Here is a 24,886-nt window from a genome sequence, read left to right on the forward strand (position 1 = left end):
CCATACTTCATCACTGACATCTTCCTCTGGCCATCCAAGTGAGTAAAGTATGAGATGAAGAAGGCAGAGAAAGAGGAGTGGCTGTCAGCAAGCCTCTGTAATTTATCTTCTGCAGCTTCCTCGCCATACTCAGACTGTCAGAAAAATCAGGAGAATCTGCAAACTCGTAGGGCCAAAACTCCAAATAATAACCTGTCATACCGCCACTGAAACGACAGCTTCTACAAGAATTGAGACAGAAAACAGAAGTGTCTGGGAGAAATTTGAGGGACTGACAGTTTTCTTTTGGCCTTCACCATCTATTATCTTATCACAATGAAGAGGACAGAGCACAGTAAAGCTGCTGCTTGGTGAATTTTTTAATTTACTTCAGCGATTTCAACTGAAAATTCTTCTGCCGAGTTCACTACACGAAGATTTCTTATGGCGCAGCAGGACTTGAACCCCAGCTATGGCAAACTAAGCACCATTAAGTGTATCACTTACAGTCTATTAATTGCACCTAGCTTAGGTTGTAGTCTCTGGCATTCACCTACTGCTGCTTGTTTTAAGAGGTCAATTAAAAACTACTTACAAAGACTGACATGTGATATATGATTTTAACACCGTAGGGATGAATTTAAAGCTTTTGATCATATTTTTCTGTTGCTTATGATAAAACAAGCACTCAGGGCTAGATTTAGAGTCCCGATATTTGCACAAAACTAAGGAAACAATTAAATCCTGTTTTAAACTGAGTCTAGCACTCGTAAGTTGGTACTTGTAAGTCTTTTTCACTCAAACTTGCATTTTGCTGTTTCACAAATGGCTTTAGAGCAAAGAAAACCTTTTAATTTAAAAATATAAACTTTTTAAAGCAATTTTAAATACTGTGATTTTACAGATTTTGCAATATGTTTACATCATCAGCTAATTTAATTTAAGTTGTAATCTTCTGTACATCAAAAAGAATTAGATGTAAGTTCCAGCCTTGATCTTGTTTGATTCCATTTCACCCATGTTGAGTGCACTGCTTCTCAGCTTTTACGAAGAAGCCAAAAACCAGAACACTAAGGAGTGGGAAACTCATGTGCATGCAGCTTAAAGCAGGAAAGACGTGTGCCTACAATGTTCAAGTAAATTTAACCATCTAACCCATTTACCATCGTCCAGCTATGAATGTTTCAAATACCTGCAGTCGGCACCAATAAAAATAAAAGCCCGGTTTAATGAACTGATTAAAATGACTGAATATATTTTTTGTATATTAGGACAGTGGGTGTTGCTAGATGCCCCAGAAGGTGAACAAAATGCATCATTCTCCTACAATCTGCCCATGATGATGAGGAATATGAGATGGCTTAGATGTATGGTAGGAGAAAATCTGTCTCTACTACGTGAATAAACAAACAGGTGGAGGAAGGTGGTGGATCTTGATTGATGACAGGCATGCTGGTAGCATGCTACACTGGTAGCATCCCAGTAGATCATTATCCTTGCTACCATTAAAGGAAAATTCCACTCTTGCATACTCCTAAAATTCATAATATTCTTGAATAATGTGCAATATAGTGTTAAAAACAATGGGTACATGTTTTAAAAAAGACTTAGGTTTACTACTCATGCAATGTTTGAAAATGTTTACAGCCAAAGCAGTTTTCTTTCTTTAAATTGGATAATTATTTTAACAGTTTTTGTCTTGAAATCTAGGTGTGCTGCAACTGTTGCTGCTGGAAATGTTTTTAACCTCAGCTGATACCAGACAACAGCCCAGAATATTTTTAGGGAATAAAAAGACCCATCAAAACCTCCAGTAGGGGAGAACTACTTAAAAGCACTGAGTCATTTAGATTTACCTTTTTTTTAAAAAAATAAATAAATGTGGGATCTTTCACAATATAATAAAGAAAAAAAAAGAAGTTTTTAATCTCAGAAACATGATGGTTTGAGGCTTTGAGAATAATGTTTTTAAGATAAACACAAGTACAGTCATTTCCACTATGACTGCTATTTGGCTCCGTGCTTTGGCCTCTAACAGTTTATATTTATGACTGTGAATTGTCATTAAATAAATAGCAATGGAAAGACTTTAGGAAAATATCGAGACCAGGAAATAAATTTAAACTAATTAACAAGTTTTAAGGAATCAAATCTTGATCTAAAGCTGCCTGCTATTTTCTGCCACATGCCTGATGAGTGCAAAACTGCTTGGGGAAGTCTGATAATACATAAGTGGAATTTTTCCTTTGAAATGGAAGACTTATGAGCTAAAGGGATGCTATCAGGCTCAAAGAGATACTTGGAAAAATACAGATATGGAGGTGCTCATACTCATTTTGGGCTGGTGTGGTCGAGTCTGTGCACGGGGCATTAGGAACATCCTTGGTCGGGCCGTCTACTTGTGAGTCCTTATTCTGGGTGCTGTCAGGGGCTTTGACTGAGTCCCGCGGACTCTGTGGCCCATCAGCATTAGCAGAGGGTGGGCTGACTAGCTCTGATACAAGGGGTGTTGGGTCGGAAGATGCGGCAACTTTAGGGGTGTCGCTCAGGTCAACCAGAGGTCCAACATCAGGTTGGGGGTTAGATTTATGCGAATTGGCTGTAGGGCTGTTTTTAGGGTGAGACTTGGCATGGGCCACTTGGGTTGGGCTGGAGGTGTTGGTTGTTAGTGTGGTTCTCTCACTAGCAGGACTGCTTTGTGCCGTGCTAAAGCTCTCAGTAACTGAGTTAGCAGCTGTGGAGGACAGCAGATTTACCACCATCGGCGTGGTGTCTGCAGCAGCAGGCCTGTTTTGTGGGGAGAAGTGGGAAAACAAGGTAGGAGAGGGAAAGATAGGGAGTTGGCACAGGGGAGGAAGCAGAGGGCAGAAAAGTGAGGGAATCAAGGACAACAAGGAAAATAAAAGAGGTAAAAGGAGAGTGCACGTCGGGGGATAAACAAAGCAGATTAGGTTTCTATTGTGCTGCAGTAAAATAAAAAAGAGACTACACAATCAAAATGTTAGCAACAAAATATTTGTAAGGGGAAAACATAAAACAATCCAACAATAAACTATAAAGGGAATGGAGGGAGTTTCAGGATTAAGATGCTCGGATGTCTTTCACAAGCAGTTTTCCCAGCAGAAGGCGGTGTTTGTTCATGCTTTGAATGTGTCTGAATGATTTATGCACCTTGGCAAACTCACTCAGAAGGAGATTCGACAGCGCTCGGCTTTGAAATGAGACGACTGAAGTTTCAACGACAATGTACTGTGATAATTGTTAAGTTGGTTGTTGCGCTTGTTGCTTCTTGTTGCAAAAATAACATTTGAATGGTTTGAAATTGTGCCAAAAAAAGGAAGTCAAGCAAATGTATTACTTTCAATATAAAATGGCAAAATCTGGAAAGTCTTAGTTAAGAGATGACCCAAAAATGCAGCGCCCTACAGCCTGCATCATGGTTCTGTGGCCGTGCATATAGACCAGCACTTGCAGAATCATTTCTATTGAGTGTTCACCGTAGGCAGTTAAGTGTGATGCGTCATACATGGTCATACATACTGTATAGACAGCGGGACATTTTAGCCTTGCATAAAAATGCTTACAGTGTAAATTACCAGCACTGCTCTGTGGTATGTATAACAGTCCTTACAAGAGAACTGGGTCAATATTTGAATGAAAGCTGGGCCGGACCAACATTATATTTGTAAAATGTTTCTGCTCAGAGCAAACCAATGATTTGCTTAATCTCTCTGTACTCTTGACACTCACTCAGGTTCTGTCAATGGCGTGGTCTCGTTGGGCTCAGTGGCACCTCCTCCTTCTTGGTTTGGAGTGTTTTCTTCCTCTGTTCTCACTTCAACAATAGGCTCCTTACACTCATCTTTGCTGTTATCCAAAGGAAATATTGTTACCAGGGTAATGAATTAAGTGCACTTAACTAGGTGTGTTATTTTTCAACCCTACAAAGAGAAAAATCTGGCAGTAACAATGTCAAATGAACAGGTTAATTTTAGTCAACTAAAACATACAAAAACCCGTCAAACGCACTCACCCTATCATCCTCTTTGATCATCTTCCACCTGCACTGACCTGTAAGCTCTGATTGGTGGTTTTCCCTGAGGCCTTGTGTTATCATCACACTGCTCTCTGATTGTGCTGAGCTGTGTGCATTGCTGGGACTGACCTGTTTAAACGCAGGGTGCTAAATAATGCTATAACTCTCACGATGCACTTTCACTAAATTTGTTTTGTGCGAGCTGTCAGAGCTGAAATATTTATTTGTTGCATTCGGAGCTGGCGAGATGACGGACAGTTCGACGCATAGAACAAAATGTTTGATCAAACACAGGCGAACATGCAGTAACTGCATTTCAGCGCCATTAAATATTTACAGTTGGTGCTGAATAATTGAGGGAATTTCCCTAAGGATAAAATATAAAGATTTGCCTGCTTTCACTTTAGCTCAGCACCTTGGGAATTTGCTCTTTTGTCTCAAACCCGTGGGCAAAGACTTAAAAACATGTTTTTAGTGTGTACTTACATACATCTACCCAGGAATCAATGGAGTCTAATAAGCCCTCATACAGGGAGTGCAGAATTATTAGGCAAATGAGTATTTTGTCCACATCATCCTCTTCATGCATGTTGTCTTACTCCAAGCTGTATAGGCTCGAAAGCCTACTACCAATTAAGCATATTAGGTGATGTGCATCTCTGTAATGAGAAGGGGTGTGGTCTAATGACATCAACACCCTATATCAGGTGTGCATAATTATTAGGCAACGTCCTTTCCTTTGGCAAAATGGGTCAAAAGAAGGACTTGACAGGCCCAGAAAAGTCAAAAATAGTGAGATATCTTGCAGAGGGATGCAGCGGTCTCAAAATTGCAAAGCTTCTGAAGCGTGATCATCGAACAATCAAGCGTTTCATTCAAAATAGTCAACAGGGTCGCAAGAAGCGTGTGGAAAAACCAAGGCACAAAATAACTGCCCATGAACGTCAAGCGTGCAGCTGCCAAGATGCCACTTGCCACCAGCCATATTTCAGAGCTGCAACATCACTGGAGTGCCCAAAAGCACAAGGTGTGCAATACTCAGAGACATGGCCAAGGTAAGAAAGGCTGAAAGACGACCACCACTGAACAAGACACACAAGCTGAAACGTCAAGACTGGGCCAAGAAATATCTCAAGACTGGTTTTTCTAAGGTTTTATGGACTGATGAAATGAGAGTGAGTCTTGATGGGCCAGATGGATGGGCCCGTGGCTGGATTGGTAAAGGGCAGAGAGCTCCAGTCCGACTCAGACGCCAGCAAGGTGGAGGTGGAGTACTGGTTTGGGCTGGTATCATCAAAGATGAGCTTGTGGGGCCTTTTCGGGTTGAGGATGGAGTCAAGCTCAACTCCCAGTCCTACTGCCAGTTTCTGGAAGACACCTTCTTCAAGCAGTGGTACAGGAAGAAGTCTGCATCCTTCAAGAAAAACATGATTTTCATGCAGGACAATGCTCCATCACACGCGTCCAAGTACTCCACAGCGTGGCTGGCAAGAAAGGGTATAAAAGAAGAAAAACTAATGACATGGCCCCCTTGTTCACCTGATCTGAACCCCATTGAGAACCTGTGGTCCATCATCAAATGTGAGATTTACAAGGAGGGAAAACAGTACACCTCTCTGAACAGTGTCTGGGAGGCTGTGGTTGCTGCTGCACGCAATGTTGATGGTGAACAGATCAAAACACTGACAGAATCCATGGATGGCAGGCTTTTGAGTGTCCTTGCAAAGAAAGGTGGCTATATTGGTCGCTGATTTGTTTTGTTTTGTTTTTGAATGTCAGAAATGTATATTTGTGAATGTGGAGATGTTATATTGGTTTCACTTCCAGAAACATTCAGCTTTGATATTAATGAGTTTTTTGGGTTCATTGAGAACATGGTTGTTGTTCAATAATAAAATTATTCCTCAAAAATACAACTTGCCTAATAATTCTGCACTCCCTGTACTAACAGCTCTTTTAATAACCTGGTCGCAAAATAAAACTATTATTTCAGATTTGTATAAGTTAAAAAAAGAAATTTGGCTGACTTAAACAAGTAGTTTCAGTCTGCTTAGTTAGATTAAACCAATGTCTTTTCATCGTAGTACATCAGATACTGTTGTTCTGTCAGATACTGCTGGCCTCACAGAAATACACATTAGTGGTGCTTTAGGATGGGTGTTCAGTGCACTGGTTAACAATCCAGCTGTTAAAGAGTGATAAAATCTACAAGTTTCTCAGCTCTGAGACATGTCCTGCTTTGTTTTGCCTTGTTATCACTCCATTACTGGTTTCTTTTGTAACTGACATTTTATTGTGCGTTCACCTGCTGATTCCATTTCAGTTTAATACTTGCTGGGTAAGGTTTAGGACCCAAAACTACTAAAACAGAGTTATTCTGCTCCTTAATAAAATGAATCCTTCACCCTGAAAAAACAATAGTCGAGGTTTTTTTTTTTTTAACAGGCATCCACGTGTGATTGGAACAGAGACTTTTCTTATCTTTGCTGTAACCAGGTGGACTTGGCACTGAAGCCAGTGGTTACCTTGTGAAGAGAAAATGCCAGCAATGCCGACCAAAGTAAAGTGAGCTGAATAAGCACATCTTTACTGGCTTTATTCTAAAGTTATATAAATAATAAGCATTGATTTGTATTTATGGTTCAAAAGATAACTTTAAGCCCTTTAAGTATTTATTCTGTTTTTTAGCTCTGCCTTCTTCTCAGTCAGCTCCTGAGAAATATGTTGATATTTGCTGCAAGTCCAACAGCTACACTCTAACTTAGGTTCTCTGATGATGGGTATTTTTGAAAATGTGCTAATTCTCTGTAGGCACACCACAAATAATCTGTGTTCCAGTCAAAAGATGACGCTTGCTTACGTGAATGCCGCCTTGCCCTCCTCGATGTCCTTGCTCTTTGCGCCTGGGCCAGCTTTCCCACAGAAGTTAACAGCAATGCACATGAGGAGCCCGCACTTGTTGAGGAAATAGCAGGTGACATCCACGCCCACCAGCAGCAGGAAAAAGACAACGATAAGGATGCCTACGATGGCCCCGGTGCCCATGCCTGAGCCACCACCCATGGCGTCTGAAGGGACAAAGACAGGTAGAGGGGATATACAAGCAAAACAGGCAGAAGAGGAGAAGAGGGTTCAAATATAGAGAAGAGGGGATGGGAAGGAAGTTAGAAAGAGAGAGGGAGAGAGAGATGATGAGGAATGCAATCAGGCTTTTAATACAGTGCTTCAGGTTTCAGTCAAAACCTCAGATGTGTGTCGCTCTTTTCAGAGGAAAGCTGAAATGGTGCAAGAGGGACCAACATAATTTCTAACAACTTTATATCTGTTCTTGACATCCCCGGTGGCCGAAACACTATGTTCAATTTCATACAGAATCACAGAAATTGCAAAGACAAAAACAAATCAAAACAAATGCAAACAAACAAAACTATCGGTAGCCTTTCGAGGGCTTCTAGGCATATTCTTGTTCTTGTCACTAGGCGTTTCATAATAGGCTTGTAACACATTTATAGACATTTGTGGACTGACTATTAATATTTGTGCCTGAGGTGTCAATATGGCACCATTAAATATAAATATAAATGCAATACACTACATTGCATACATATTTTACAATAAGAAAAAATGCCTCGAAAACTGCATGAGGAGCAAATAAATTGCAATGACAGTCTACTAGGATATATTACAACACAGGAAAACAATGTTGTAGCAGAATATTCTATGTGTACTCATAGTTTTAGCAATTCACTTTTTTTTTAAACACCCGCCCAATCATTTTACCAGTTTCAATCAAACTTTCTTTGGAAATGTGAAGGTTATGAAGGGTTACCTGAGCAGCATGTGTGAGCAGCCAACACATTTCTAATTCAGCTCTGAAGGCAGAGTACAAATACAAGTCATTTTCTCCTACAGATTATTTGAATAAACAAACGCACATGCAGATTATAGAGAGAATGGTATAAAGATGGATTTTGGAGGTCAAGGCCAGCTTAGACAGCTACATTTACTACCTTTTTTATCATTGTGTGCAACCTGCTGCAAAAAGCACGGAGCATGCATTGTCTTAGTGACCTCAGTCTGTGAATTAGCGCATCACACCTTTTATTAATGCTTAATTAATAATTAACAAATTGATTGACATTTTATGTAAATTGCAATTGTTTCAGAGATTCAACTTAGAGCCACAGAATTCATGCCAGTGCAACTTCACTGCACACTATGACTTACTGGATTTCAACGTTCTTCTGGAAGAAACAATAGATCTGATTGATAACAGCAACAGAATAATGGAGAAACTGTATAATTGTTAAGAAAAGAATAAACTGTAATGCTTTGGATAAATAAAAGAATAAAGAATAAAAGGGATTCACTACTCCACTGAAAAAATGTGGATAAGTTAAACTAACAGAAAAAAACAGAAAAGACAAAAATAATAATTAAAAAAAAAACACATATTTCCTTGACTGAGGTAATCACAGTAAGCAGGATTCGTGGTAACCAGGTATAACAAGATTTCTTGTAATAGTCAGTGGACACTTAAAGACATAAAGACAGGCCTCCCTCAACTCGCATTTGGCTTCTTACTGAGACTGTGAGAAACAAAAAGCAATCTCTGCTTGTTCATCCAATGAACTTAATGTTGTTCAACGGAAACACAACATTCAGGTGTATCCGAACTCAGACCTATTTCTACTTTATCATCAGAAAGGTGTGGTATTTATCATTTTTGCAGCCCACTTCTAGTCTTATGGGTCAGTCACACATTGGAGTGAGCTGTAAGGGAGCTTGGTGTTGCAAAACACTTGTAGTTGCCTGGTGATTCTGAGACAGGTCACCTGGCAACGTGTCTCCAAACAATCTTGGTCTGGCCTGGAGTGGCTGCAGTCACTCTCAGACAGACAAGGAAAAATTTGCAAATAACCGCAGTCTAATTTATAAATGCAGACAGATTACAAACATGTTGTACTTAATCTGAGTCAGTTTGCTCCAGTGAATGAACCTCGTCTCCCATGTGTCTGTTAGCAGTAGGAGACTCGACTCAGCTGGTTGTATTCTGGTTCTATTCCTAAAGCAAGGCTGCGAGCACCTACACAGCTACATCACTATTTGTTCAGACGTTTCTGAACTTGTGTTTCAAATCTCTATCGTCTTAGCTTGACTTTGAATCTAAGTAGTTCGTTTGAAATTATGTTAAATTAAATTTCTGTTCACGCAGATCATTTTTGCTGACTTGTTAAAAATATAATTACTGTGTTATGACAGCTTGCATGTAATTGCCAACTTGACCCCACTGACAAACCTGATAACAGACTCACTCCATCTTATTGCCATTTTAAAGTTGTCACGATGCACTAAAGCTACTGTGAAGATGACAGCTGACTGTGAGCGGTCGCAGACCCCGTCCTCCGTCCTTGAAGCAACGATTTCAAAGGCAACAAAATCACAAATTCCTTGCACACAGTCTCCAGCCACGGTTTTCCCCAGGGTGACTGTAGCCTTACTGACCACTACAAGTAACATTCACCCATTCACACCGAAGTTTAGTGAAAGCCTCACAACCATACCTGAGGCAAATTTCAAATGAACAACCTCTGGACTGGAGAACCTGGAAAAAAATCTGATAACATCAGAACATCCTGTATTGGCTCCATGTATTAACACAATGTTTCCCAATCAAGGCTTGCATTTAATATGAAGATGATTTAAAATCAAAGCTGAAAAGATGTTTGTTTGTGTTCAGCGTGTAAAGTCAGAATTATAGTTCCAACCCTGTTATGTTTGTTATTATGGTGTCTACCGTGCCAGTAGGCAATCAAATTGGAAGACCTTCAGTTAAATTAAAGCCTCTCTTACATGTATCAATTTGGCTCTGCTTCAGGCAGTAAAGACTGCTGTAATGGCTCGCCAGGGTCTGATAAGGATCAAGGGCTCATCAAAGTGTCTGAGGAGAATGTGAGCGCTGTGCAATTTGAGGACCATCTTTATGTTAACTGTTTATACCCTCAGCCTTGGATATGGGAAAAAGGGAAAGGATCAGCCAGTGACAAATATGTTCTGCAGTCGTGATTCACTGGAACTACGGAACGAACCCCTATTTATAATGGCCTCTGCACAGCCTGCAGCGTATTCTAAAAGCTTAAAGTATAAATAAATGACAGCAGCGTTACCACTGTAAGGAAGCACTGTGAGCTGCGCTTTCAGTTTTCTGCCCATTTTGTGGTTTCACACATTCCCTACTCTTTAGATAAAAGGCCAAATATAGATAATGTACTGCCACATCAGTATACACTAGTTACTCCAGCAAAACAGACTTTGATCTGAAGTAACCACAACGAACGTGACGATTTAGTGTCACTTCCATTAAATCCATGTGCACTGGCGTCTAAAACTGTCATTTTGTACAGCTGAGTAATCACATGGGTGGGATATATATATATATATATATATATATATATATATATATAATAAAAAGCCAATGTCTTTTTCAAATGGAGCAAAGCAGTAACTGCCACACTGAAGTATCATACTTAAATGTGTGTGACAGGTAAAGAGCGAGCAGAACTGTTAACACGCTCTTTACAAAAATTCACTGGATCTTAAACCACATATAAGTCATTTGGGGTAACCAATTTACTCGTATGCAACCCTGCAACGAATAACTGCCATGCTAATCTTTGACTGTTAACATACAGCTTTACTTTATGAGATGTCATAGTATGACATCACACTTTCTGCCAGTGATTTAAATTGCCTACAGAGTGATGAACGCTCATAACGAAGATGAAACCTCATTGGGCCAGTTTATGCCACTAATATGTCAAATGTAAGTATTTTATAAAAGCACCGTGTAAATGTGCCATTAAAAGGAGACTGAAACACATAAATTAGACCAAATGAAAGCTCCAATTCTCTTGGCCTTTGAAGTAGAAACAATTGTTGACACACATAACACTCTTTAAATGCTGACGGGAGCACACCCCATGGACAGCTATGCTGCAGACTTTGCAGGAAAAAAACATTTTATGCCTCTTAAAGATGTTATGTTTGTGCTTACTGCACTCTGATGCATTCACAAGTGAAAGCACTGCCCTGGGCCAACTGAGACGTTTAATTCAAATCCACTATCTTCCTCTTTCTGGCTGGCCCGGTATGTAAACCTTCAATTTCTTTGATGGTTGTGATGAAAATAGCAAGAACATGCCAGAGTTCTGCGTACTTATAGGTGACTACAGTGGTGCAGAAAACACTTGTTTTTTTCTTTGCCCATTGCTTCATTTGCATTTTAACAGGCACAATAAATCATGTGCCATGTATTCAGTGCTGAGGGGGGGTTTCTTACCGAGTGCTCTCACTGAGGGAGAAAGCACAAATCTACCTGTCAGGGTGGACTACACAAACATTTCTCTTTACGGGCTTGTCGGGTACAGTACTGAGACAGGTTTCCAGACGACTGCTGATAAACAGACCGCATGTGATAAAATATTTCACTACACACATTTCTGAGAAATCAATAAGACTGCCAGATATGTGCAGTTGTACTCTGATGAAACACCTTTATATCAGGAGTTAGATTTGAGTCCAACCGTGCAACTCTGCCCGTGGGTTGCAGTGTCTTTAAAAACTTGTGCTGTAAAACACGCAGAAATGCAATAAAAAAAATCTTCCAGCACTTGCTTTACATTTGATGGATTGGTTCAGCCATAAGTAAAACAGCCAAATCTAAATAAAAAAATATTAATTTTAGAGTAGAAATACAGTTTAAGACATTTTAACAACATTTATTTCACCAGAGGGCCCACATAATAGTCTCAGAACAGTTTGTGTTTGAGATTCAGTGGAATGCTGAACATTGCAGTGATTAAAATAACCATATGCATGCAACAGACTGTAGAAAAGCAAACACAGAGTCCCCCTCATCTGTAAAGGAAGAAGCCCAGTTGAGGACAAATTTGTTTATACTGTAGACGGGGAATACAGACTGTCTGACTGAGGTGTAAAAATGTGTAAGCTGTCACCGTTTTTCAACCAGCACTACAACTGTATGTAACAACTGTCATTACAATTGTTCATACAACACCATCACAGAATCCCCATGACTCTTATTTTCTTCTTTTCCTTTCCTTCGTTGGGTCTATTTTTCCACCTATGACACATTTCTGGATACTGCATTGACCTTATTTGGCTTTAAAAAAGTTTCTTCAGTAATTCCCATGTCTGCGTCCTCCATCAAAGCTCTGCCACAGTGTGGCACTGCACCACCATTAAAAATAAAATCGGCTCCAGAATCAGTTTTCTTTTGGGGCACAAGGAGGCAGGGTGACGCTCAACCGGCGACCGACTCCCTCTCTGACTGATTTAAGATCCTTGGAAACTCTTCATGCAGAGAGCGGTGTGTGGCTAGATGGGATTTCAGCCCTTTTTAAATTAAGATGCTATGAAAACAAGTGCTACAAACTGATGTGCATGCTGGCTTGAAAGTTAGGAACTCTGGACTCATTTCCATAGAGTAAAGCTTATAGAGGAAAGAGGGGAATCATTCATTTAAAAAAATGCATCTATTTTAACACAATAGATATTTTGACACAGCGATGATTTCGATGACGCTTCTGTGGATTGTTTTAAGCTCCAACATTTGATTTGAAGTTTCTGCCATTAATCACACCAAGCTAACCAGCTGAAGAAACGTTTCAGGCTATACAAAAAAGGAAAAATCCAATAGAAAGAGAGATGGCAGCTTTCCCTTTAATCTGTATGCAGTGGGCGACCTGAACCATTTGCTTCAGGGAAGAGAAATATTCTGTTTATATGCAACACAAGTAAGTTTGATGCAGACATTTAGATGGAGATCCTGATTAGCAAAAATGAAAATCACTCAGCACTGATCAGCACTATCATTACTCGGTAGGCACTGATGAACAACTGGGGGGACAAAGTGACAAAGAACACCTCAAGGGTGTCGTAAGCTCTTATTTTCCTTGTGACAGAACTTAGTTGAGATTAAACCGCAGTGCCAGGGATAATAAATGGAGGGAATACAAATCTTATTTTAGACCCCAACTCATAAAAAAGCGGGGGTGCCACGTTACCAAAGTGAAAACTGCTCAGAGAAAAAAAAGTCAATAACATTTGAAACTAACCTTGTTAACTTTTATTTTTTCTTTGCTAATAATTCTTCTGCTCTTCCTCACAACTAATTCTCCTTCATTCCTGTTCAGAGAAATGGGGTGTTACAGATATTGATGTTATTCAGGTTTGATGATACTGCCTATTCTAAGGCTCAGGCAGAGAGCTTATGGGGATAGATTCACCTTAGCGTCCCATCAAAAGGCCATCAAAGATCATACGTTCAGTGGAAAAGCCTGTGACATTTGATTACTTGGAACTCAAGTGCTCTTTTCTGCACTTTTTCTATGATTTCTTATGAGTTTTAGTTAGGTACGTGTTGTGCTGGATGTTAAAGCACTCACTAGCCACAAGAGCACGCTTGATGGGAAGATAAATTTTTTCGTATTTCTAGTATTACTGAAACGTGCACTTACACAGTGCGTGTATATCCGTGTGAATCTGACTTTTAATACAGACATAATCAACTCCAATCCATCAGGACCATATGGCTCAAATTACCAGCAGCAGCACAAGTCTTAGTACCGCTTAGCTGGAATTTGTGATAAATCAGAGAAAAGTGGTTTTAAAACACACGCTAGCTGTATTCATTACAGCAAACTGACTTTCTGTATGTCTGGCCTCTATGATGGAAAATGCTCATCAAGACAGAATAAAAACAATGACCATTCACATATGTGTGATTACTGAAAATGTATCAATGCTTTATTAATTCTCTCACACTAAAATGCTGTTGATCATGGCTGCAGGTGATTTTAATCTCTTAAGTTATGCATTGCAATCTGTCATCTCTCATGACTCTGCAAACTTTAATGAGTTGTACAGCAGAGTGATGAACAAATGTTGGAACAAATGGAAACTATATAGAGGACTTTAAGTAACCCAAACTCTGACAGCCTTTTTTAAAAATCTTTAGCTTGTCATTGCCACTGTTAAAGACGGACATTTAAATTGGCCTAAGGTTATTCCCTTGTTAAGTCTCAAGTAATTAGCAATTTCTTAGCCAAATGCTCCGTTAGTTAATAAGAGCTAATAAGCACTGAGGCATTACTGAGAGTTAAAACATTTAAACTCCAGTAGAGTTGCTAGTGTGGCCGTTCTCCATGGTGTTACAATCAGACCAGGCCTCCATGAAAAACAATAACAACAACAAAAAAAAACTAAACATACAGGAGCGTGGAAACAGAAGCTAGCAATAAGCTAGCTAGCCATTAGACATGCTATTATGAAGTACCATATTTCAAGTGAAGTATTTAAAAAAAAAAATACTGCTACAGAATACATAACCTCCACCCTTGCAAAACATAACCACAGTGTTGTCAGATCACAAAACACAAGTAAGAATCCTTCTGTAACTGCGGATTTTCATATCTTTGATAGCTTAAACTAGGTTGCCTGGCTACCAGGTCAACAAAAATTAAAGGTGGTCCGGAAAGACTTACAAACAATGTTGTCGGCCATTTAATAAGGAAATCAAATTTCGGTGTTTTTTGTTGTGTAAACACTGGATACATTATTTTGTTGCTTAGATCGTAGCAGCTAACAACAGCCAAAAGAATCTACTCGGCGCCATCAGGGTTGCATATTGGTTTCATTCTAATGTTTAGCTAATGTTTGCATATTAATATCCATATTTTTGTGCTGTTTTACACTGCTGCAAGGCCTCTATACAATATACAGTTTACCATTTGTTCCTTTTTTATGCAAAATGCATACTTTATCTTCTTCACTTAGGCTACAGCCAAGCCCCTGACCTCAAAACATCTGGGTTCAACAGTCATGTTTGATGTAAAGCAACACTGAATGCAGAATACAGACATTTTGTTAAAGCTCCAGAGAAAAAAAGGGCAAAAATCAGCTTAACAATCAGCTTCCCAGAAGAGTCAGACAAAGATATCTTAGTATGTTTAGTCGCCAAAGCCTCAAAGTCATTACTTTCATGAAAGAAAAAGAAACAATTTATTTCAACCCTACAATGGTTACATGGAAATACACTGATAAGCACTTACAAAAATGTCTCAGGAATAGAGAAGAAAATAATTCCACATTTTTTAATTAAACAAAATTTTTTAGTGTTTAACAGCTGTTTCTTTATGGGTTTTTTTTTCTTTTTTTAGACATTTCACTGCTTTCAGGTAAAAAGAGAGCATGAATCCTCCAAATAACAGCTGATTTCTCGAATATCAGTTTGAAAAGAGTATGTACACTTCTTCACAAAACATTAGTTTTTCTGCACATCCTTCTGTTCTCTCCTGACAAGGCGGTTACATAACAATGTATTTGAAAATGAGCATAATATAATGTTGAAAATTAAGAATGAGTCTGGGAAAAATGAGTTCTCTGACCATAACCGATATTAAATTTCTCTGCAAATGTTATCTTCCCCTCAATTTGTACAGCAGGACATTTCGAGCTTGTATAAAAGAAGAAGAAGAAAAAAAAAAACAGCCAGAATTTAGGCACAGCATTTGTACTCATCTCCTGGTTAACACATTCATAATGCTTGACTGGGGAGCTTTGAAGCAGCTGCATAGCACATTCATGAATACTGGATCATGCCTTGTGTCAGCTTTCATGCAGTGTTCATGCTTTTATGTCATTTGTGACATAACAGTGGAATGGATGTGTTTGTTTAATAGGCAGTAAAGTCCAAAATAAAAGTCTCTTTACAATTTCCGTGTCTGATTAAACCACTGCAGACACAAAATTAAACAGTGTAATTATTCTATTTATCACCCCCTCTTCAGATCACATTAAGGCATTATGAATGTGTTACTAATCAAATCAAAAACAAAGCTACAATACTTTGTCTACATTGTATCCTGAAAGAGCACCCGACGTCCAACTTGCAACATTGACAAAACCCTAAAAATCTCTCTCCTTCGGAATCTATTCGTACACAAGATGACATTACAGTGAAAACAGACAAAAAAAATATTAACAGAATCTAAAAACCAGAAAACTGAAATTGATGCAAGTACTGAGCACCCTGTAATAACGTCATGAAACCAATGTCTTGACTCTTCAACTTTTTTTTTCTTGTGTGTGGCTGCACAAGGGTCAAAAGGCATAGAAAGCAAAGGTCTGGAGCCAAAGATTTGAACGGCTCAGACTATCCTCTTTCTCCTTGAATGCAATCAGTTTATGGGAGCCAGAGCACAGTCAGCACGGACAGAAGAAGAGCTGCCAGACTGCACGTCACACATTGGCAACCGAGGGTAGCTGAAGTTATAGACCAACAATAAATAAATATCCACAACAGAGTATTTTGAGTGATAATCACAGCAATAAAGTGTGACAAGAAAAAAAAACCCACACACACACAGTAAAAACACAAACAGAGAAAGAAATTTGTGTGTATGGCAATGTCATGGTCCATAGGTGCCCAAGAAGATCACACATGGAGACAGGAAGGACACGGAGAAAAAAAAGAAGCAGGAGAGAAAGAGGGAAAAGAGGGAGAGAGATAGAAAAATAGGTCAGAAATACAGAAATACAAGTCTGGAAGGTTGTTTTTTCTTTTCAAGACTGACTTGAAGAATAAAAAAGGAAGTCTAAGTTAAAGGGTAAAAATAAAAAGAAGTTATAGCATGTTAGTATCACAGCAAATGACACATGGTTCATGGCAGGCATGGGTGGAGGGTCACACAAAGGAAGGTAATGGGGGATGACATCGATAAGGAAGACATTTCAAACACACTGCAGCACAGTCTCTGTTTTCACCTTAAGGTTCAGTATAAAGAAGGGGAGTTTTAAATCAGCCATGGTGCAGAGCAGCGGCCAAGTTTAGGGTAAGATAGATGACAGCCTGAATGCAAGAACACATCCACATGAGTCAGGCTAGTATCTCTCACTCCTAATGGCCAGTGGTGTAATATAACGTAAATGCAAGCACAAGCTTGCTTGCCAGTGATGCATAAACTGAATGCCAAAGTCTCATTAATTCACAGATTCGGTAATAATGGAGTAATAAAAAAACACAGCAACGCGTCTCTATATTTTATTATGTGTGTCTTTGGAAAGTTTGAGCTAAAGGCCAGAAAACTGGCGCATGGGTTTCCAATCAGCAGCTCTCTGAGCCTGCAGAGGAAAGAAGCTGGGCTGCTTTGCTCACGTAGCCTTAGCTACTATTGTTGCTCTTGACTTATCAGTAAAGGCAGTGCAGATTGTAGATGGATTAATTAAAATGTTTTTTGTCTACATTACGTAAGACATTACCTTCAAATCCTATTGGATGTTGCAATTGTAAATGGCTTCTGAATTTGGGTTCTAAAGGGACCCGATAATTACTTAAAAGAAATGTTAAAAACAATATGGCAGCTTTTTTGTCGGTAAATAAAAAGGAAATTATCTTGTTGACAGACCTCGTGGTTCAAAGTTCAAATATGTATGGACATCTTTTTTGTGTTTGTATGGACACATACGGAAAGAAAGCATAGGCAAATATTCACAATAGTACCACTTGTTCATCTAGCATTACACCACTGGTCATGGTTGGGGGAATGGCCCATGCAAAACCAAACATCCAAAGCAGACGCTGGTTATGAAGGTAAAGTCTGTGACATGGATGAATGGATGACCTCATGTTACAAAATGTTATTAGCTTTATAGTTTTAGTCCTAAGTCAACCTTAGCTGGGGAGATTTGGATGGATCAAGATGTGCCACTTTGTTTTTTATATTATCTCTTCACATTTGGGCAGCATTTGACTTTCCGTGAGACTGTGGCAAACAATTGCCGCTCAGCTGTACCTGTGTGCATTAAACCTAAAGAAAATTAGCTATACACAAACCCTTTCACACGTCCGATTCAAATAAATTCAAAGGACAACAAACTCCAATATGTTTTCAGAGATCTTTTATGCTGAAGTGCATTCACATTACTGGGCTGAATGAATTCTTGTGCGTATGGTTGTTTTTTTGAACATAAAACAGAAATTTAAACAGGCTGAAGCTCGACCTTGCGTCCGCACTGGACTCCCAATGTGAGATTCAGATAAAATTGAGCATGCAGAGTCCTGCATATAAAAAAGGAGCAGCTGTTGATCAAGCAGTACAAAGAACAGCTGTGAGACTGCAAGGGAATAGTGGAATTAAATGCAGATGTTGTAGCTAAAAATAAACCTCGGCAATAGCCCATGCTCCCTGAAGTGAAGAAAAACAACAGCAGCTTGGAAGTAATACCAAAATATCTCAAAACAAAACAAATAAAAATAAAAACTTGAAAAAGTAATTAGAAGACTTGAAGGGGGGCTGACTCGGATGATACTAAGGTTAACTTGTAGTCTGGTAGATTTATATGTGATCCAAACCTCCCACTGCTATATGGCTGTTGCCCAGCAAGGACATGAAAAAGAAAAAAAAACAATTACAGCATACGAAAACTCCCAAAAACCAACCAAACTACCAAACAGGTTTTTTCATGTGCCATGCACTGGCAGCAGTTGCCTTTTAACAACTCCAGTAAAGAGCAGAAAAACATTAATCCAGCTGGAAAAGGCACCATGCAAAGACTGTATGGGCTGCATCCCCACCTAACTAGGCCACACATTTCAATTCAGGTCAGTCTTGGAGCCTGAACTGTGAGACCTACTAAACCTGGTAGCAGAAGGGAAGACAGATGCTGACAGAAAGAATGAAAATCAGAGAAAATGTGAAACAAAGATAGAGGCAATAGAGGCTCAGATATCGTAATACAAACAGAGAGAGACTGCAAACAAATCAAAAAACAATGAATGGTGTATAAAATGTGGCAGGATAGTAAATTATGGAGTATGGTCATTAATGATTTAGGAAAAAACTGAATCTGCAAGCTTCATTAAACTTCATTTTTTTCATAAATAGTGACTTACTCAACTTCAAAAGCTGAAACTGTGATGAAATTTAGATTGCATGCATATAATAGTTTCTTCAACATTTGTATTTTGGATGTAAAACGTCAGTAATCTATCCCGATTAATAATAAAGCTCAACTACAGTGACTATGACCCACAGAATTTTGAATGAGTAGCTATGTGTGTGATGATAGCTCTCTAAAGAACAAACACTCACTGGCCACTTTGTTAGGTATACCTGTTCAAATGCTTGTTGGTGCAAATATCAAACAGACAAAGTTAAGACGATCTGCTAAAGTTCAACCCAAGTGTCAGAATGTTGAAGCAAAGGTGATTTAAGTGACTTTGAATGTGAGAAGGTTGTTGGTGCCAGACAGGCTGGTCAGACTGTTCCAAAAAACTGCTGATCTGCTGGGATTTTTCCCACACAACCATCTCCAGAGTTTACAGAAAACAGTTTAAAAAAGAGAAAATCCAGTGAGCGGCAGTTCTCTGGGTGAAAATGCCTTCTTGATGCCAGAGGTCAGAGGAGAATGGCTACGCTCCTTCGAGCTGATACAGTAGCAACAGTATAACCTCTCGTTACAAGCAAGTTATTCAGAAAAACAACAGATTCCCCTACAATAGTAGAAGACTGCACTGGGTGCCAACTCCTGTCAGTTAAACAGGAGGTTGAGGTTATAATTTGCAAGGTCGTTTTTTAAAATTGGAAAAACGTTGCCTGGTCTGTGAGTTTTGATTGTGAGATTTGGATGGTAGGGTAACAATTTTGTCTGAACAACATAAAAACATGGATTCGTCCTTCCTTGTATCAAAAGCTGCTGATGGTGGGGGGATGTATTCTGAGAAAAGCCTTTAGTACCAACTGAGAATCATTGAAACACTACAGCGTACCTGAATATTGTTGCTCACTGTGTCTATCCCTTTATGAGCACAGTGCACCCATCTTATCATGGTTGCTTCCAGCAGGATGCCAATGCCACAAAACTAAAATCATGTCTATATCTATCATGTCAATACTAGGGGTGCAACGATACACAAAATTCACGGTTCGGTTCGGTTCGATACTTTGGTGTCACGGTTCGATATTTTTTCGATACAAAAAAAATGTTCATGCATTTTTTATTTGTCATTTATTAAAATTATAAATATATATTTTAACTCAAAAGTACAGTTTTTAAATTTAACCCTAACCCTTGTGCGTGTTTTTTATTTTGACAGCGAATGCGCACCTGCGGACCACTTATGTGCAGCCCTGGTTATTTAGCTCATCATATTGCAGCCACAGAAATTCTTTTGTCCATGAAACCATAAAGCTGCACTTTCTTTTTGCCTTATAGTCTGATTTGTCATAACTTCTCCGTTTTGTGGTAAGCTTTTCTTTGGCTGTCACTTCTTCACCCCGACCTGTCTTATTTGGCTCAGCAGAACTGAAATGCTTTTACACATGCACTCACATAAGCTCAGCGATTCTCTGCGCGATCAACCTCTCACATGTTTAAGCTTGCTGCGGGAGATTTCACTTGTCATGTTTGCATAGTAAGCTAACGATTAATAAGACGATGTCAGAGGAATTGGTGCACAAATTATCATCACTCACAGATCAGTGCTGTCGCTCTCTATACACAGTTCGCACGATTGCAAAGTGAAAGCAAAAAAACAAGCGCAAATTCAAACGCGACTTCAATATGTCACATATTGACAGTGGCTCACCGATGCCAATGACATAATTACCCAGCTACATTTCTGAAAGAATGCAAAAGCATTGACATATATTTTTCCTACAGTAGCCCGACGGGCAGGGAAGAGATAGATTTTGGTAGCCCGACTGGAAAGATCGCTAGCTCCGGGACGTCGGGCTAGCGATATTGCGAGCCCTGTATCTGATTGAGGAATCACTCATCTTTGGAAAAGAGAGTTTATTACAGAGAAATGGCTCTTTCCAAAATAAAAGCTATACTATCCGCTTCTTCTGGGCTATATTCTCAGCAGCATTAAGGAGAATCATGTGCTAACAGCTGTCTAAATGACTCGGCTAAAGTTAGTAGCATGCTTGTTGTATTTGTCTTTGCACTAGGATGATGTCGGCGTAAATGTGCAGTCATATTCGTTGTGTTCCCACTAGTGCTTTCAGGTTAATCTCGTTGAAATGACCTTAACGCCACAACACGGCAAATGTCCGTTAACGAGCTACCGCCGATCGCTCCGTGCATGGGGCTAGACGGCCAACACGTTAACGAGCTAACTGCGCTAACACACTAGTTCACACCAATGTAATTGAGCATTGCATGGCACATCCAACATACTGTTTTACTTTAGTCCATGACTCGCTTACCTTCAGGGTCATACGTCACATGAAAACCAAAATAATTCCAAACGCCAGATCTGAATGAGGTTCAATTTGCCTGTTACAAGGAGAGCTTAACTTCTGTCTCGCTAGCTTGCCCTGCGCTCTTCCTTCTGACTATGCTGTCTGTGTTGAGCGCTCAGTGAATCTGCATTCGACTACTCCGCCTAGGCTGCACTGTCAAGCCTAGGCGGAGTAGTCGAATGCAGATTCACTGAGCGCTCAACACAGACAGCATCGTCAGAAGGAAAATTGATAAAATAAATTACAAATGTTGTATTGTTCGATACATATGCGTACCGAACCGAAAGCACTGTATCGAACGGTTCAATATCGATACGAATATCGTTGCACCCCTAGTCAATACGTACAAAATCTCTGAGGAAAGTTTACATAACTTTGTGTGCCACAAAGAATTAAGATGCTCTTAGAGACAAAACAGGGTTCAGCTCAGCACTTTCAAAGTGAACTTAAAAAACTAGCCGATGAGTGTAGTTGTCTGCTTTGACTGGTAGGAAATGATTACAGCATTGTCCTACTACTTGATGGCTTAATTTTGTGTATTATTTTATAAAAATGTTCTGTCAGTACTTTTGAATCTATAGCAAGGCACAGATTTTAATTTGTGTTTATGACTTGTGGGCTGTTTTCGGGCACATTAGTTTAAAGATTGGGCCATTTTATAAGTGATTTCGATTTTTCAGGTAAAATATTTTTCACAGTGTGCACTTGACAGTTAAAAGAAAATATGACTGAGGCAATCAACACTTCCTTTCATAAAGAAGAAAAGGGCAGGCGAATAGTGAAAGGGAGGGTGACAATGGAAGAAAAACAGGATGAAACAAAAAAAAGAAACACAGACAGAGTGTAAGATGTCAAAGAATTTTAAACTGTTAGCTAATTCAAGTGGGGAGGCAGCCCAAGTTAAAAAGTGCACTCTACACACAACACAGCAACAGAGCAAAGGCCGACCGTGACCACCTGTGTAGACGATGTATTTGGGAATAAATGGACAAAACTCTGTTTTCTCTGGGTCTGACTGTAGTCTGTTCTCACATCATTGGACATTAAGATTGAGGAGTTGAAGTCACCTCATAAGAAGTAATGAGACTTGGAGGAGCCGGATATCCAAGGAGAAATGCAGTGAGGATGCCTCTGCATGTCATATGGACTCATTAGCTACTTTTGATCTTGTGCTGCCTGGGCTTCAACATTTTTTGAAGCGAGTGCAGTGTTTTAAAAAGGTGCTCTGTGCATAGAAATTCATTCCTTCAGGAAAAGAGGATTTAGTGGAGATGACATTATTAAAGAAAACAAAAGTGTGGCACTGACTGAGAACTAGAAACAAAGAGCGTAGGCTGGGGGTAAAATGAAAATAGATTTCAAATGACCCAGCTTGCAGTCACTTGTGTATTTCTACTGACATCAAACTTTTGGTGCACACATGCCATGTTCAGTGGTTGGTTTATCATTTAAAAACCCATTTTGGCCTACAAGGACAAAGCCTGTGCTTATTAACTATTGTAGAACAATGTTAGATTAGTTGCACTGGGCATTTTAAGGTTATCTACTATAGTAAACTTTGTGGGCAAGTTAGTTTAGTTCCTTAAATGTAAATCTCATTTTAAAAAATCCCCAACTCCCAAAAAGTAGCTCTTCAAAATACACCATTAGATCAAGTCTTTGTGTGATATTATATATAATGCCTGGATTATAAACCTTACAGTTACACTACTGTGCAAACGTTTAGCACCAGGTTCACTTTTTCTTTAAAATTTCCCCCCAAAATGAAAAATGTGTGATTTACTGAAACATATGCAAATATTTTCACAATAGAAAATAACACATTTCCAATGGGAATGAAATTTAGAGTTTGTGCTCATTTCAAACACTCTGTATAGGCCACACCACTACGTGCCCCTCGGCTTATAATAGAGTCTTTGCTTTACGCATCAATGGGGTTTGCATCGTGCATTTCCTTTTGGTTACCAGATATGAAAACAGTAAAAACAATACACCTCTGCCATGCGACAGACAGAGATAGATTATTCATGACCGACCCTGCAGCCAGCAAGCTTTGAATAAGCACCTAGCAAAAGTCAAAGATCCAAATAATAGATTTTCTGGTCACGGTAGAAGCCTATTTGCACTGTGGCTGGTGTGTGTGGATGCTTAGGGTAGGTATGATGGGAACAGTACCTGGGACAGTTGTGGGCTCTGTATCTGTCTTGAAGGTGAGGATGCCAGGCTTAGATTTGCCCTGCTCATTCTCTGCCACCACATGAACCTCATACTCCGTGTTCCATTCCAGGCTGTTCAGGACGATATAGGTACTGTCACTGGGAAGGCGGAGCTCTGGTTTCCAGTCAGATACACGCTTCTGAGAAATGGATTTAGAAAGGAACAATTCAACACTCTCAAAGGAAAAGCTCATTTTAGATCATCTACAAATGTCTCGATTTCTCAAACTGTTCTTGAGCTGACATAAAAGCAGTACATGTTCTTTCTCAACATGTTTTTCCGTTCCAAAGAGATTAACCTGGTCCGAAACAGTTAATAATGAGGGAAAAACAAGAAAATAATGAAATGTATAAAGTACTCACCAATTATTATGCACAAATTGTACACAAGTAGATCTTATAAGAATAAATGAAAGTGGTGTTTAAGCATTTATCTTTTCCATCAGGTTAGTAATGACTCTTTTTGAATACATAGTTATAATTCAGTGGACAAGTGCTGCATGAGAACATAACTTTATATTACCACCACTGCAGGAAAACTAGTCTGCTGTAAGGGTTGGTTGGTCTAATTACAGTCACCCTTTCTTCCTAGTGACAACTGTTAATTCCAAAGAGGTAGAAGATACAAATTGAAAGGGGGAAATGACTTGGATGATGAGGTGGCTTAAAATGCTTTGGAGTCATTAGCAGGCACATATTTTGACAGATTCCAGTAGATTTACCCCTGCTCAAAGCCGTAGCCAGATTTGACTACTTTATTGTAACTGCTATTATTTTTTTTTATGTTGTTTTTGTTTTTATATCAAATGCAAAAAGTTACCCCCATTGCCAGAAATACTCACAGCCTTGTATCTGATCAGGTAATGTTTAATCTTGGAACCACCGTTATCTTGCGTGATCCAGTTGATCTTAAGAGAATTGCCCGGGCTGTGCACCTTGGCCTGCAGTTTGGGAGCACTGGGTTCCCCTAAACAGGAAACCAAGGAATGATGATTAGATGACAAACGGTGGTTACTGCATCAACACATGTTTACCTTTAAAAACCAACTGCCTACATTAATTAACATGTCTGAAATTTTTTATCTTAAAAGAAAAGAAAACTGCGCTACAATAGACACATTTTTTTCACCAGTGTCTACCAGGAGCAGATCAATAACATTAATAATTTTCAAGCCTTCACCTCAAATAATAACTTGGTTAGTAAGTTTTAGTTAATGTTAATTTCTCAACAACCAAAATCTTTCATTACCCTTGAACTATTTGTTTAACCCAAGCCATTCGTTTTTGTGCCTAAACTTAAACTTTAACCACAGCAGTGCCAGATCAGG

The 24,886-nt window shown here is 39.3% G+C and overlaps 1 protein-coding gene across 13 annotated transcripts in view; it reads right to left on the reverse strand.

Moving 5' to 3' along the window:
- Window positions 1–24,886, reverse strand: part of ncam1a (neural cell adhesion molecule 1a) — a 267,686-nt gene that overhangs the window by 9,947 nt on the left and 232,853 nt on the right. For 7 of the 13 annotated variants that reach the window (XM_076889403.1, XM_076889402.1, XM_024803849.2 and 4 more), the window contains 5 exons: window positions 24,401–24,525; window positions 23,518–23,698; window positions 6,876–7,083; window positions 3,730–3,846; window positions 2,311–2,766 (listed from right to left, as the gene is read on the reverse strand). In XM_076889403.1, coding sequence (XP_076745518.1) covers window positions 2,311–2,766; window positions 3,730–3,846; window positions 6,876–7,083; window positions 23,518–23,698; window positions 24,401–24,525 — 1,087 coding nt within the window. Of the gene's footprint in view, window positions 1–2,310; window positions 2,767–3,729; window positions 3,847–6,875; window positions 7,084–13,814; window positions 16,361–23,517; window positions 23,699–24,400; window positions 24,526–24,886 lie in introns of those variants that run through there. The other 6 variants (XM_024803854.2, XM_076889407.1, XM_076889404.1 and 3 more) reach the window with 2 other exon arrangements.

This window comes from Maylandia zebra, linkage group LG10 (genome assembly GCF_041146795.1).
Source record: "Maylandia zebra isolate NMK-2024a linkage group LG10, Mzebra_GT3a, whole genome shotgun sequence".
Classification (NCBI taxonomy): domain Eukaryota; kingdom Metazoa; phylum Chordata; class Actinopteri; order Cichliformes; family Cichlidae; genus Maylandia; species Maylandia zebra.